The sequence below is a fragment of the Aspergillus niger genome, assembly GCF_000002855.4.
Source record: "Aspergillus niger supercontig An18".
NCBI classification, from domain to species: domain Eukaryota; kingdom Fungi; phylum Ascomycota; class Eurotiomycetes; order Eurotiales; family Aspergillaceae; genus Aspergillus; species Aspergillus niger.
The window spans coordinates 533,825-547,460 of record NT_166533.1 but is presented as its reverse complement, the minus strand read 5'-3'; the positions used below and the strand labels follow the sequence as shown (position 1 = coordinate 547,460).

General features: G+C 48.3%; 7 protein-coding genes across 7 annotated transcripts; 4 read left to right on the top strand and 3 right to left on the bottom strand.

Annotated features, from left to right (window-relative positions):
* Positions 1-174: 174 nt before the first annotated feature.
* Positions 175-1,651, bottom strand: An18g02580 (uncharacterized protein; the record flags this gene model as incomplete). Its single annotated transcript, XM_001398680.3, has 4 exons — positions 175-279; positions 819-1,122; positions 1,178-1,363; positions 1,419-1,651. 4 exons carry the CDS (start codon positions 1,649-1,651, stop codon positions 175-177), a joined length of 828 nt encoding a protein of 275 aa, XP_001398717.3.
* A 1-nt stretch (position 1,652) lies between these two features.
* An18g02570 (hypothetical protein) lies at positions 1,653-2,404 on the bottom strand (the record flags this gene model as incomplete). The annotated part of the gene is made up of 4 exons (XM_059745666.1): positions 1,653-1,745; positions 1,768-1,886; positions 2,122-2,200; positions 2,288-2,404. The coding sequence occupies 4 exons, from the start codon at positions 2,402-2,404 to the stop codon at positions 1,653-1,655; spliced, it is 408 nt and encodes a 135-aa protein (XP_059602905.1).
* Positions 2,405-2,526: 122 nt separating this feature from the next.
* An18g02560 (uncharacterized protein) lies at positions 2,527-6,062 on the top strand (the record flags this gene model as incomplete). The annotated part of the gene is made up of 8 exons (XM_059745665.1): positions 2,527-2,628; positions 2,765-2,868; positions 2,933-3,115; positions 3,163-4,701; positions 4,805-5,320; positions 5,543-5,657; positions 5,769-5,784; positions 5,956-6,062. The coding sequence occupies 8 exons, from the start codon at positions 2,527-2,529 to the stop codon at positions 6,060-6,062; spliced, it is 2,682 nt and encodes an 893-aa protein (XP_059602904.1).
* Positions 6,063-6,212: 150 nt separating this feature from the next.
* An18g02550 (uncharacterized protein) lies at positions 6,213-8,087 on the top strand (the record flags this gene model as incomplete). The annotated part of the gene is made up of 2 exons (XM_059745664.1): positions 6,213-6,277; positions 6,356-8,087. The coding sequence occupies 2 exons, from the start codon at positions 6,213-6,215 to the stop codon at positions 8,085-8,087; spliced, it is 1,797 nt and encodes a 598-aa protein (XP_059602903.1).
* Positions 8,088-8,121: 34 nt separating this feature from the next.
* Positions 8,122-8,466, top strand: An18g02540 (uncharacterized protein; the record flags this gene model as incomplete). Its single annotated transcript, XM_059745663.1, has 1 exon — positions 8,122-8,466. One exon carries the CDS (start codon positions 8,122-8,124, stop codon positions 8,464-8,466), a length of 345 nt encoding a protein of 114 aa, XP_059602902.1.
* Positions 8,467-8,473: 7 nt separating this feature from the next.
* Positions 8,474-10,509, bottom strand: An18g02530 (hypothetical protein; the record flags this gene model as incomplete). The annotated part of the gene is made up of 4 exons (XM_059745662.1): positions 8,474-8,585; positions 9,026-9,165; positions 9,454-9,569; positions 10,200-10,509. The coding sequence occupies 4 exons, from the start codon at positions 10,507-10,509 to the stop codon at positions 8,474-8,476; spliced, it is 678 nt and encodes a 225-aa protein (XP_059602901.1).
* Positions 10,510-11,270: 761 nt separating this feature from the next.
* An18g02520 (uncharacterized protein) lies at positions 11,271-13,322 on the top strand (the record flags this gene model as incomplete). The annotated part of the gene is made up of 3 exons (XM_001398674.1): positions 11,271-11,415; positions 11,465-11,647; positions 11,713-13,322. 3 exons carry the CDS (start codon positions 11,271-11,273, stop codon positions 13,320-13,322), a joined length of 1,938 nt encoding a protein of 645 aa, XP_001398711.1.
* Between the last annotated feature and the right edge of the window lie 314 nt (positions 13,323-13,636).

Genomic DNA, 13,636 nt, shown 5'->3' with positions numbered 1-13,636 from the left:
GGCTCGAGCTGACACCCCGGGCTATGTAGGAGGAGATTACACAGCAAACCCTAGCCGGGGGATCTCGGCGCGGCATATTTGGTATAATTATCATTGATGAAGCACACACACACACACTCATGAATCGTAATACTCCACAGTGGACTTCAGCATTCTCGGTGGATGCCAACTGGACTATGCCAGCAACGGCCACCCCCATTCCTTCTCAAGCCCAGCATCGAAGCTCTGTGGATTGGTGTAGACCATAATTCGAACCCCTACAATCTTAGCCGTGCCAAACTGTTCGAATTATACAAGACGCCCGTTATGAAATCATGATCTCGATGAATGTCAACTCCGGGAGCGTTGTGTCTTTCAAGTAGATAGTTTCCGATGTAGCTGAACATGTCAAGTATTAAGTGTTGGTGTTAGAATAAACGACCCCCTCTATAGTAGGTAGCGATGCCGCTGGTACCTAATCTAAGTGCCCTCTGATACCTGGAGAAAGCACGGCTGGGGAGGCCTTCAAGTTTGATGAACACATCAAAGATGAATACCACTAGATTATATTCAATATATTGCCTAACCTTCAAACTCTTCGCCAGCAATTGTTCAGTTTGTTCAGACGTAAATATATAAATTCTGGATTAGTTGCCATGTCATTGATCATAGCCCAAGGTGTGCTTGGATTCAATGGTCATATCGTAGCCATGGGTTTCAGAAGTGTAGTACTAACTAGTATACTCCAATTCTCTCTGCTCGCTTCTGCACCCATTTCACTGCTCCCTCCTGTGGACATCAGTGTTGTTACTATGCTCTACTACTGATGAGTCCGTGACCTCCCTATTTTCTGGTCCCTTGCTGTCCTGCTTCTCACTATCCTCTTCTTCACTGTCCTCCTCTTCAATTTCCTGCTCCTCACTGTCCTCTTCTTCATTATCCTCCTTTTCAATTTCCTGCTCCTCACTGTCCTCCTCCTCACTGTCCTCCTCCTCACTGTCCTCCTCCTCACTGTCCTCCTCCTCACTGTCCTCCTCCTCACTGTCCTCCTCCTCACTCCTCCGGTACTCTGTTCCTTCACTTCCTGATGAGAGCTCTTCACAATCAGACAAGTGATCTATAACCTCATACGCAGCCTCAGCCCTGTGCAGAAACTGTCAATCATGCCATATGACTCATATACAGAGGAGTACCCTACCAGCCTTGTTCGTCGAGCGGATAGAAGCTTCCAATCATCTGTCGCCCAGGGTTGTCCTTCATGAAACCAAGTCTTCCGGGCAATTCCTTTTCTTCTGGTTTTGCTGACCCGGATCCCTTAAGAATTTCGTTCAATGTGCCGAATAGAAATGGAATGCTAGAATGGCGAGCCACAAATTGGCGAACCCTGATTGACTCGATCGTCAGCGCGGCAATCAGCGAATCGACAACACAATGCGCACCTATCTGCTGTAAACCGCTTGGTGTATGGAATCTCTACGCTCGTGTAAACAGTGGGGCCAGTAAATTCGGGGTCCTGAGCATCGCCGAGCTTCTTCAGTGCCCGACTCGTCAAAGAATCTGTGTATGGACGCCGGCCGCTGACCACAATTTCTGCCAAGATTAGCCGGGCGAGTCCCTTAACATTTTTTGGATGAAGATCACGATGTTCACGAAGTTTTTCGAATAAGTCCATGTTAATGCGGGATCGGTCCAAGGATTCCCATCGATAGAGCCGTAAGACCACCTAAAATTGGCGCAAGGGCAAGAACCGATGAGCCAACACCCACCTAGACAGATCATTTCACTCACCTGGATATGACGAAACGGCCATCTCGGGGCAATAAACGTCACGGTGTTCTTGATACGCAGACAGAGAGCTTCGCCAGGATCAAGTCGCTGATTCTTCCGAACTACGGCTTCCTCAACTGCTGTATGCGCTCAATTGCCACTTCTTCATTATCGATGCCATACAAAAAGATATCGATATCACTGGCGTCTGCAATCGTCCTGCGAGGTTCCGATGTTAAGGGCAAACTTTGTCAATGGATCCAGAATAACTCACTCGTAATAGTACTCCTCCGGTCTTTCAACTGCAGCAGACACTGTGGGTGAAACGTCTTCACGGATGGGGAGCAAGGGTATGAGCGCAGCTGATCCAGCAACCACAAGATTCGACCAGTCTTGCGATGTCAGTTAGCATGTTCACTGTCTCCGAATGAATTTCAGGTGCGTCCAATGCACCCTGTTCTTAACTATCCCTTTGAGAACGCCTTTTTATCCATGTATGTTGGTCAGCTAAATTAATACGGTCAGCCGTCTGGCCAAGGACCTTACCGTGGGTGAAGGCTTCAAACTGATATTGAAACTCTGCAAATGAAGCTGCAATTGCAGGGGCACCTTCCGGTAGCCGCTGCTCGTCTTTGAGTGGCATGATATAACGGGCCATAGTGGTCTCGTTGCGATCAGTGGTACGAATCCTAATTGAGCACTGACGCCAACCATAGACTGACACCAAATCTCCGGTGCCACCGATGCTGAAGCTTGGCGTTGTGAATATCTTCCGCAGCCATGTTTCATATTCCAGATAAGGTTGGAGTAGCTGACGTGTGGGCTTGTCCGGGTGCTTTGACAGGTGGGATAAGAAGCGCGAAGGAGTGGTTGGAGTGGCAGGTGGAGAGTTCTCTTGATCCCGGCTTGCCGGCTTTCGCGAGATAATCTTGAAGATGCGTAACATTATACTGCTTGGCGGAAATTGAGGTATTAGATGGAAGTCCCACGACAAATGTTTACTATCGTTGGTTTGAAGGGTGCTCAAGACACCTTTATGAGCGACGCGCGGAGCTGCAAGTACCATGCCCAATTTTTACAACTTCCTGTACATCTCAGAACAAATATTGCTGTTTCTTGGGGGTTGGACTGATCACTTTGCCATCAAAATTCGCTGCTGCGGATGTTGATCATTACCTGGAAATAGGGCGAGCCAGGGGTTCCAGCAGCACTCAGCCGCACTCAGCCGCACGAGTCCGTGGCCCAAATTGACGCCGTTCGCAAGTGGAGACGGTCTTCGTCTCTCATGGTCTAATAAGCCAGGACGTGGCAGGCTCAACACCGTCTTCCTCAACTTGAGACCCTGCCTCTGCCGCAGTGCAGCCTCTGTGTAATGAGTCAACCGCCTTCACCCAAGAAGCTATGCACAAAATGCAGTCAGCTCGAACTAAGAAGAATGCTTGCGAATGAGGTCAAAGAGCGATCAATGAGCTCAATCACCCACTACCGCAGCCCAACATGCCCATTCTGTGACCTTATTGCTAGCGCAAAAAAGCTCGCCTCAGCTGATGGATGGGACCTGACCACCACCAAACCATCCCCTCGCCTCTTCATCCAGAGCCGGAGTCCGATGTCTGTGAAAATTAATGAATACACGGAATACCCTAGTCCGCGATTACTGCTTGCAGTCGACCATAAGACGGATCATCAGCAGAATCGCCGGCCACTTCGCGAGATTGATCGGGTGAAGCGCAACAGGTACATTCTGGCCGAGATTGAACAAGTACCCAGCAGCCCCCTGAATGATAGCAAGAGGGAGTTCATCCGAAGACGGAGTATTCTACCCCAATTAAATATTCCTCTGATACAAGACTGGCTGTTACGATGCAGAACACACAAGCACTCGGCCAGAACACCCAAGATCGGCACTGGACCATTTGATGGCCACCCTTTCCGGTTGATCGATGTGACACGAGAATGCGTGACACTTCAGATGGAGAGGTGTGATTATGTGGCATTATCCTATGTCTGGGGTAACTCCCCCACCATCCTGGATCCTGGCCACGAAAATGGAAGCCAGATTCTAGTCGCCACTCAACATAACTTGTCACTGCTGTGTCGTCCACATGCCCTTTCGGAATCAGGCCGTAAGCTGGGGAAGATTCCTCGTACAGTTTCCGACGCCATGGAGCTAGCTCGCAAGATTGGTATTCGATATTTCTGGGTAGATACGCTGTGCATTGTGCAGGATGATGAGCAAGACAAGTCGCGGCTAATCAGCCACATGGACGACATCTATGATAATGCAACCATCACGATCATGGCCTCAGCGGGTGATAGTCCAGATGCAGGTTTGCCAGGCATCAGTCCACGGGCAGGTTTTCCGATTGAGTCATACAGTATACCGGACGAAACAAATGGGCAGGTCCTGGCCTTGTCCCTTTCTCTGCCATCTTTGTGTCATGAAGTGCGGAAGGGTATGTGGAACACTCGTGGATGGACATTCCAGGAACAAAGTCTGTCACAGCGCTGCCTGTACTTGACAATGAACGAGACCTTTTTCCAGTGTCCAGAGGCTCAATGGAGAGAGGGGTATGACTACGAGGACGGAAGCGCATCAGAAGCACGAATTCAGATTCGCACTGGGCCTCCATGGTGGAGTAATAGGCTCAGGAAAGATCCGGACCCTACCCCTTATCATTACCTTGGCGATCCACACAATGGATTGGACGCTGAAAGCTACCAACAAGCTGTTCAAGAGTATAGCCGAAGACACCTGAGACATCCTGAAGACATACTCAATGCCTTTGAGGGGATCTTCAACCGGTTCCAGCAGATGCAGGAGGGTTCCGGTGACCTAAATATTCGCCAAGCTCAAGGCATCCCGCCCCATCTCACGGCGCAGGCATTACTGTGGTTTCCATCCGACACATGCCAGCAACGCGACTCAGCGGAGAGATTCTCCACCTGGTCCTGGTAGGCAGATATCCTTATATAGATGGTTGTGGCTAACAAGTGGCAGGGCCTCATGGATTGGTCCTATAGAATTCATTTTCGCGGAAAGCCTTTGGTTGTCGAGGAGCATCTCGCACGCTCCTCGAAAAAATTACCCCTTGCACACAGCAGTTGTCCAATGGCACTTTGGTGGTGCGAGCAGTAGCGTCTGGTCGCACCGTCTGTGGCAGGCTGCAGAGAATGTCCGAAACCACAAAGAAAAGCACAAGCTCAATGAATATCGGACCACGCGAAAGTTTCTCAACGACGTCGTCGGAATTCAAGTAAAAAGACTTCTAGACAAATCTCTTAATTCAGTTCTGGCCAGTCTTGGGTGTGGCCAACTGGGCTTTATTGGTGCATACTTGGGCTCTAGTGACTTTGACATCGCTGACGCCGTCACGGAGCGGACTCAGCCCTTAGTCGTGTCTGGAGTTCATGCAGGGCAGTTCAAATATGATGGCAACACTGTCGTACCGGTGACCGAGCTGGTGATTATCTTGTGTACGAACACTATCATGGGTTCGCCGCGAACAGTCATGGTATTCTTAGGTATGGCCACACAGGATGGAGTCTCTGTCCGTGTGGGAGTGGGATATACGTACCTTTCCAAGGATACAGGGGCGCCCAAACCACGCTGGGATTATAGATTCTTTGTCGTGAATTAAGTGTGTCCTAGTAAAATATAGCAAACAATTAATCTGGTATTTCCCGTCATAAAGCTGAATATATAGTCGGTAATCAATGGGTGTAATCAACTGGATGTTTCCCTGGAACTTATATCCGGGCGCAGCTCTCCTTCGACATATGTATCGAGATACAGACCTCAATCGAAAGTTGAAACGCAGTTTGTGATGAGGTCCGTCTGTATCAAAATAATCGGGTCGACAGGGTACGAGAATCACATTGCCTTTAAGGCACGTAAGCCTCCTCCATCGGTATCTCTCCTATTATAAGTAAGGAGGAACGTATAGGGTTATGTTGAGTCACCCCTGCTGCTTGGTGGCCATGATATATCGTTTTGTATACCATCTTGGTCTACTTGGCAGAACCCTGTTTTGACAGGTTACAATTATATTTACTGGTATAAAACTTATATTAGGGATAAATATAATAGATACTAGTCTGTTACCCAAATTAGAAAGAGAAAAGGTAAAATGGCTGTTTTTTAGGTCTTGGATTAGTTAGCTGTAACTAAGTGATTTGTTTCGCATTACTCCACCTGTTATTGGGCAGTTGGGGCCGAGATGCCGCGAATGATGGAGAGAGACCGGAGTTGGACCGCAATTCCGGATATTACTAGTACCTTACCTCCAAGTACCAATGCACCCTTCTTTAAATGAATCACGGCTGCTCGACAATCAGCCTTCTGGAAGTGTTGGCGCCTTGAACACGCTGGTTTTTATTTTTCCCTGCTTCTTCTTTCTTCCCCCCTTTTCTTCCCCTTCAACCTGTTTCATTCCCCGTACGCCGTCCACGTATCCACGAACATCATGTTCGCGTCGAGTATCCGATCGAGAGCTCTGGGATTGAGCCCACGAGCCCGGTTTGAGAATACGTACGAGAGAATCTTCCCTTCCAATGCTTCTCTTTCCCTCCTCAAAATTCGACAGATGCTGATAACCATTGTTACTAGTCGTCTTCCATCTTCCACTAGCGGGCGCCGTTATAGATCCGATGAGCCCCTCAACCGAATTTCCTCGAAAATCACACAACCCAAATCCCAGGGTGCTTCGCAAGCAATGCTCTACGCCACCGGCCTAACAGAGGAAGACATGTCCAAGCCACAGGTCGGTATCTCCTCGGTGTGGTTCGAGGGTAACCCATGCAACATGCACTTGCATGACCTGTCTGCCATTGTGCGCGATTCCGTGCTCCGTGCGGGTCTGGTCCCTATGCGATTCAACTCAGTTGGAGTGTCGGATGGGATCAGTATGGGTACAAAGGGAATGAGATACAGCCTGCAGAGCCGGGAGCTGATCGCTGATGGTATTGAGACGGTGATGAATGCCCAGTGGTACGATGCGAATGTGTCGCTCCCGGGTTGTGATAAGAATATGCCAGGTGTATTAATAGCGATGGGACGCACGAACCGACCTAGCATCATGGTCTACGGTGGCAGTATCAAGCCTGGATGCAGTGCAAAGGGCCAGAAATTGGACCTGGTCAGTGCATTCCAGTCATATGGCCAGTTCATCACCGGCCAGATCGACGAGAAGGAGCGGTTCGATATCATTCGCAATGCATGCCCCGGCAGAGGTGCATGCGGTGGCATGTACACGGCTAATACGCTGGCCACGGCTATTGAGACTATGGGAATGACTATTCCTGGTAGTAGTAGTTGCCCGGCAGATGATCGCAAGAAGCTAGTTGAGTGCGAAAATATTGGCGAGGTGGTTAAAAATATGCTCAGGGAAGATATCAAACCCAGGGATATCTTAACACGTCAAGCCTTCGAGAATGCAATGATTGTAGTGAACGTGCTGGGTGGCAGTACTAATGCTGTTTTACATCTGATTGCCATTGCTGACTCTGTCGGTATCAAGTTGACTATTGATGACTTCCAGGCAGTATCTGATAAGACACCGTTCCTGGCTGATTTGAAGCCATCTGGAAAGTATCTTATGAATGATCTTTATAATATCGGTGGCACACCAGCCCTCCTGAAATATCTCCTGAAGGAGGGCTTGATCGATGGCTCAGGAGTTACTGTTACCGGTAAAACAATGAAGGAAAATGTAGCCTCATGGCCTGATTTTCCTGCTGACCAGGATATCATCCGCCCCCTCAACAACCCTATCAAACCATCTGGCCATCTCCAGATTCTTCGCGGATCGCTGGCCCCGGGCGGTTCCGTGGGTAAGATTACTGGAAAGGAGGGTCTGCGGTTTGAGGGTATAGCTAAATGCTATGATTACGAAGATGCATTCATTGAGTCCCTTGAGCGGGGTGAGATCAAGAAGGGCGAGAAAACAGTCGTGATTATCCGGTATGAAGGCCCCAAGGGTGGCCCAGGAATGCCTGAGATGCTCAAGCCCAGCGCGGCCATTATGGGCGCTGGACTTGGCCAGGACGTTGCTCTTCTTACAGATGGAAGATTCTCGGGTGGCAGTCACGGATTTTTGATCGGACATATCGTGCCGGAAGCCATGGAAGGCGGCCCGATCGCGTTGGCTCGAGACGGTGATCGGATCGTGATTGATGCTGAGGAAAGAGTGGTCGATCTGGATATCTCTACTGAGGAGCTCGAGAAGAGGAGGAAGGAGTGGAACGCACCCCCGCTCCGGTACCAGAAGGGAACTCTGAAGAAATATTGCACGCTGGTCAGCGACGCCAGCCATGGTTGTGTCACGGACGGACCGATATAGGTATCCAGTCCAAATGTACGAAGAGAGCAGTTAGATGAGAAATAAAAGTCCAAGTATACATATCTTCGGTTTTCATCGTAGGTTAACTTACCATATCTCATTAGGCCCTGTAGGAGCCACTCTACATCATGATATTACTAGCCTGGATACATGCCACTTGCGTCGATTGCCATCAAGATATTCTACTCTAAGAGCTCATAAGACAACAAGGAACCGAGTGCGAGCAAAGACCCAGCTGCATTCAGATTTGGGAATTGGTCTACACTTGCGCATTTCGCGGCCTTCTTTCTCTGGCCAGTCAATGGAGGGCTGCCTGTCGTCGTCGCTGACCATCATCAATACATACCACCGGGTCGCTTCCGCTGAATTGCCCTATTGATATGTACCTAGTCTACTCCGATGAGCCAGGTATATCCTGAGTATCCAATTTCCGCATTACCGATTACGTGCCTGTGACTTGCACTTTGAAAGGAGTACATAGCTAAATTGATAGGGATCCTGCCCAGACCGGTCCAAATAGAGGGGTAGCGAAGGAGTAGAAATTGGTATCACACTCTGTTACGTTCGATGTTTCACTGGAGACTGTCAACGACCAAGGTGGTGCGGCCAAAAAAGCCGGGGTTGTGTCGGAAGATTCCCATATGCATCAGACCAAGCTCTGCTGGCGGAGTTATGAACTTTCTCCGCGGCGTGATTAGATGTTATCTGGCGATCGCTTGCTTATTGTTTGGACAACTCCCCAGTCTCCGATACCGCAGGCTCCCTGTCAGAGATGCAAGCTATGATACGCTCTGATTCAGCCTAAAGGGAGACTACCAAACTAATGTACAGTGGAGGGTGGTATCTACACCTGCATTTGGGAGCGCGAAGTAGACCTAATGTAGATATCCGCTACCGGCTAGTCCTACCGTGATCCACACGTATTCCAGATTACACACCTACTATCAATATCGAGGGAACCATTCCTCGCTGACTCCTTAGCTGCCATTGGTACGGATTGCGGAATCACATCCGCATCCGTAGGAACAGTCCCACTTGGATCAGGATTGGTACCAGAGCTATGACCTATATCAACTAGCTTTCTTTTTCTTAAAAATAGGCTCCATCATCCATATAGCTTCTTAAGCAAGTTGCTGGCCCTCAACCCTATTAGGACATCTCCTATAGTAATAAAATATCTAGGGGCTGTGCACTTTTATTTTGACCGCTTACTTACTCTATAAAGTTCAGTCATCTAATACTATAATAGAATAACTTTATGTATAGTAGAGCTAGCTGCTTTTAACTAAGCAACGTAAGACAAGAGCTCAATGTGCAAAAATGGCGGGATTCTGAAGAGGCCCTATGCCAGGCGTCGAACAACGACCTGTATCGGTTCTTGGGCTGGTCCCTCAAACTCGAGCGAGGAAAGAACGGTCGAGGTAACAAGGGTGTCCACAAGTCTAGCTTGTTGAATACCGACTGGAATAAACTTCGTGGTTACTACTAAAGACTGACTAAGATCAAGATCGATGATAAAGATGAGTCAGAAGTTCGGAGGATCAGTAGCTTAAAGTATATCCTTTTGAATCTCTAACTGTTTTGTCGAACCATCTGATTTATAGGGTATCATGTCCTTAGTTATAGAGCATGATTTAGATATACAACAGAAAAGGAAGACGCCAATCAACATTAAATATATGAGCTCGTTGAATGAAACAATTCCCCGACTCGGCTAAAGACGTTCTACCTTGGATAACAGCGTATCTAAGTATGCGTGTTCTATACGCTGGCTCTGTTCGCTGTACACCGCAGGAGCAGCGATCCTCAGCGCTTATGAAGAATCATTTGTTAAGAAACTGGGGTCCTGTTTATTATCCAGCAACGCGACAGTGTGTCGAAACCATGTTGGAATGGGGTGCCACCACAGCTCCGTTGATGAGGCTCTTTCGGAGTGAAATCTCGAAACATCTATTTTACTTGGAATTTACCAATTGATCAATTATTATATTACTACCAGCCCATATTACTCATACACGCATTTGCATGTAATTCCTCGCACCTTTATAATTAAACAATATAAACCATTTTCGCTTGTGCAATTCTTCTATGTATATTTAATGATGTTTCTACCAACATCTGCTGCCATACAGTGGGCATCCCAATTCTCGGTCACTCTAGGCTCCGTGGCTAGTGGGGAATCGTCAAGCATTACTTGTGTTGGTGAATCAGGGTTCTCAGCTTCCTGGATGTGTAACGTATTCTCACGAATGGCCATTGAATGTGCCGTGCATACATTTCCGGACCGCTTAGCCGAAATTATCGCTCCATACAATAACGCAATTAGAACTATATTTGTGGGTAGATTGATGACCTCTTTCTTCAAAGTTCCGACAACGGATCCACGGTATCTTTCATTAGCTGGTAGTGCTCCGGCATTCATTCTGGCCGCCAGTATTCCTTTGATCAATGCTCGCTCGACGCGGGAAGGTAATATACATTGTACAGAGGAAATCGATAAATTCAAGTCTGACAAGAATCCCAATGTGTGAGACTAACACAGAGCCAGCCATGTGATCGTTAAGTTGGGATGATAATCCAGCAGAAACATATACTGTACCTCATTCCCTCACCATTAAACAGGGTAGTAGGATATCAGTATGTAACATGTCAACGACACAGGTTCGCTACATTACACTTTGACATTTCTCTCCACTTTTTCTCACAAACCCCTCTTTTTCTTCAAGCTGTCGAACAAAAAGCAAGGACGATGTTTTGCTCAGAAAACAATTTTTATTAGCATTCTCCTTGAACATATCCGGGCTTTCGTTTTCCCGATATAACATCACGTGATCATCGATTTACGGGTTGACAGAAGCCGCCCGGAATAACTTCAAATATACAACCTGACTTCAGATAGAGCTTTCCGCTTAAAATAGCTCAACAGCCATGCTCGTCTGGGTTTTGTAACAGTATACGCACATCTAAATATACATTGCAAATACCGCACTGCAGATACTAGCCCAGAGGCGGCAATCATCCCAGTCGTCCTCACTTAATTAAACTTCCCCTTTGCCCGTATGTTATATACAATCCTACCATTTTCAACTTCATAGTAGAACTAAATATCCATAGTTCCCAATATCATTACTCAATGACATTTTTGACATCTCCTGCCTCTAATTCAACGAATCAGATCAACACATGGCATCATCACACCTCCTCCGCCATACCGACCCCGGCCCCCTAACCGTCAAACACTTCATCGACTCCTTCCAGCGCATATGGCTCGATTCACGAACAGCCCGAACAGGGCGACATCATGTTTCTCATCTCCCACGGAGACTCGGTATGCCCTCTCCCATGCATCCTTTCAATGTCAAACTAACACCAACCAGGTCTCGCCATAAGCGGAGGCGCAGACTCCATGGCCCTCGCCTACCTCTGCAAACAATGGGAACGAACCCAAACCCAAACGAGCGACGAGAAAACCTCCGTCACTGCATTTGTCGTCGACCACAAAGCCCGCGAGGAAAGTACCCGCGAGGCGAACATGGTTGCCGGCTGGCTTGATGATATGGGTATATCTATCCCCTACCCGTCACATCTACAAAACCGAATTGGAGTATACTAAATAAAGGTGCAGGCCTACAAACGCAAATCCTCCCCCTAACCTGGCCATCTCACCACATCTCCGCTTTTGAAACCCACGCCCGCCGCCTCCGCTTCCAGGCCCTCGGCCAAGCCTGTCGAGCACATAGCATTGAGACCCTCCTGATGGGCCACCACCAAGATGATAACGTCGAAACGACCCTCTGGCGCCTCTGCACGGGTGCCAGGGGCGCTGGCCTAGCGGGTATTCCAGCAGTGACGCGCATTCCTGAATGCCATGGCTTGTTTGGAGTTGCGGAGAGTGGATCCTCAATAACGTTACTGAAGCCAGGAAACAGTGACTATCGAATAAAGACTACAAATACCAACGAACTCAAACTCACAGGATCATCATCTAACACTACACAACACCAACAAACAAAATACAAAATAGCAACAGGCGGCATCTCCATAGCCCGCCCCCTCCTCGCCTTCCCAAAACAAAACCTCCTCGCAACATGCAAAGCAAACAACATCCCCTACGTCGAAGATCCAACGAACTTCGATCCAACTTTGACTCCCCGAAACGCTATCCGGAGTCTTCTCGCAGAGAGGAAACTCCCTCGTGCGCTGCGCGAAGAATCTATTCTTTCGCTAATGAGGAAGAGTAATATGCTTCTGCGGTCAGTGACGCAGTCGTCGAATGAGATGCTTGATCGATGCGAGCTTCTATCATTCGCTCCTGATACGGGGAGCATGATAGTCAGATTCCCCCCGCCACCACCTTTATCAGATAAACCCAACTCAGCAGAACAGAAGAAGAATGATATCCCATCGCTCATCCTCCGACGCATCACGGAACTCATCTCCCCGTTCCCGGAGAATCATTTCCCGCTGAGGAGTTTCGAGGCCTTTACTTCACGTGTTTTCTGTCCCTCTCCTTCTTCAGGATTCCAGGGAGGAGAAGGCAGCATAGCAAAACAGCAATCCTTCACGTTGGGTGGCGTTATGTTCCAACCTCTTCGATGCGATCTATCCTCAGCCTCTACCTCTACCAAAACTACTCCAGATATCACAAAAGAGGATGGAGGCTATGGAAATACATACCTTCTGACTCGCCAACCATACATGCGCAACCGACTTCCTATTCTTCCTATCACTGTTCCCATCGATTCATCCTCAACATCTTCCGAACATAGCACAACTAAATCTCAAGAAACTACCAATATGTCATCATCATCATTATCATCATCATCATCGGAATGGCACCTCTGGGATAACAGATACTGGTTCCGTGTCACGGGGACGAGCATATCACCTTCATCGGGGGCAGCTCCGGAATCCACATCGCTATCGCTGATCGTGCGGCCGCTACAAAAGTCTGATTTGAAGAACATCCGCACGGCAGCGTCAAAAGAGGAAATGCGAGCGTTAATGGATCGGTTGGGGCGGGATGCGCCGGGATTAGTACGTTTCACGGTGCCGTTGTTGGTATTGGTTGGAGATGGAGGGAAAGAGGTGCCGTTGGCGTTGCCGACTATGGAGACGTGGTTGCCTGGAGCTGAAGACATGCTACAGTCAATGACCTGTAATATCCGGTGGGAGTGGATGTATAAGATGATTGATCAGGAACCGTTGGAACGGATGGGTTGGTTGAAGAACTAGCTAAGCTATGCTACAAAGAGATTTCCAGACAAGGAAAGTATGGACGAGTGAAAATATCACAAAGAATAGGAAAGTAAGAGATCGACATGCATAACCCGCCAACCCGAAGCAAACCCCGTCGGATGCAGTTCAGAATAGCCAAGCAGACCCGCAGGCTATGCCACGACACAAAGGAAAGAGAAGCCTTATGCACAAGTGCGGAATAAACTGTGCGGAATAAAATGAACGACGCTCCTGAGCATCAGCATGGCTCAGACGCCAAAACCACCGTATAATAGATTCCGAGAAAGAAAAGGAGGAAAGAAAAGAAAGGC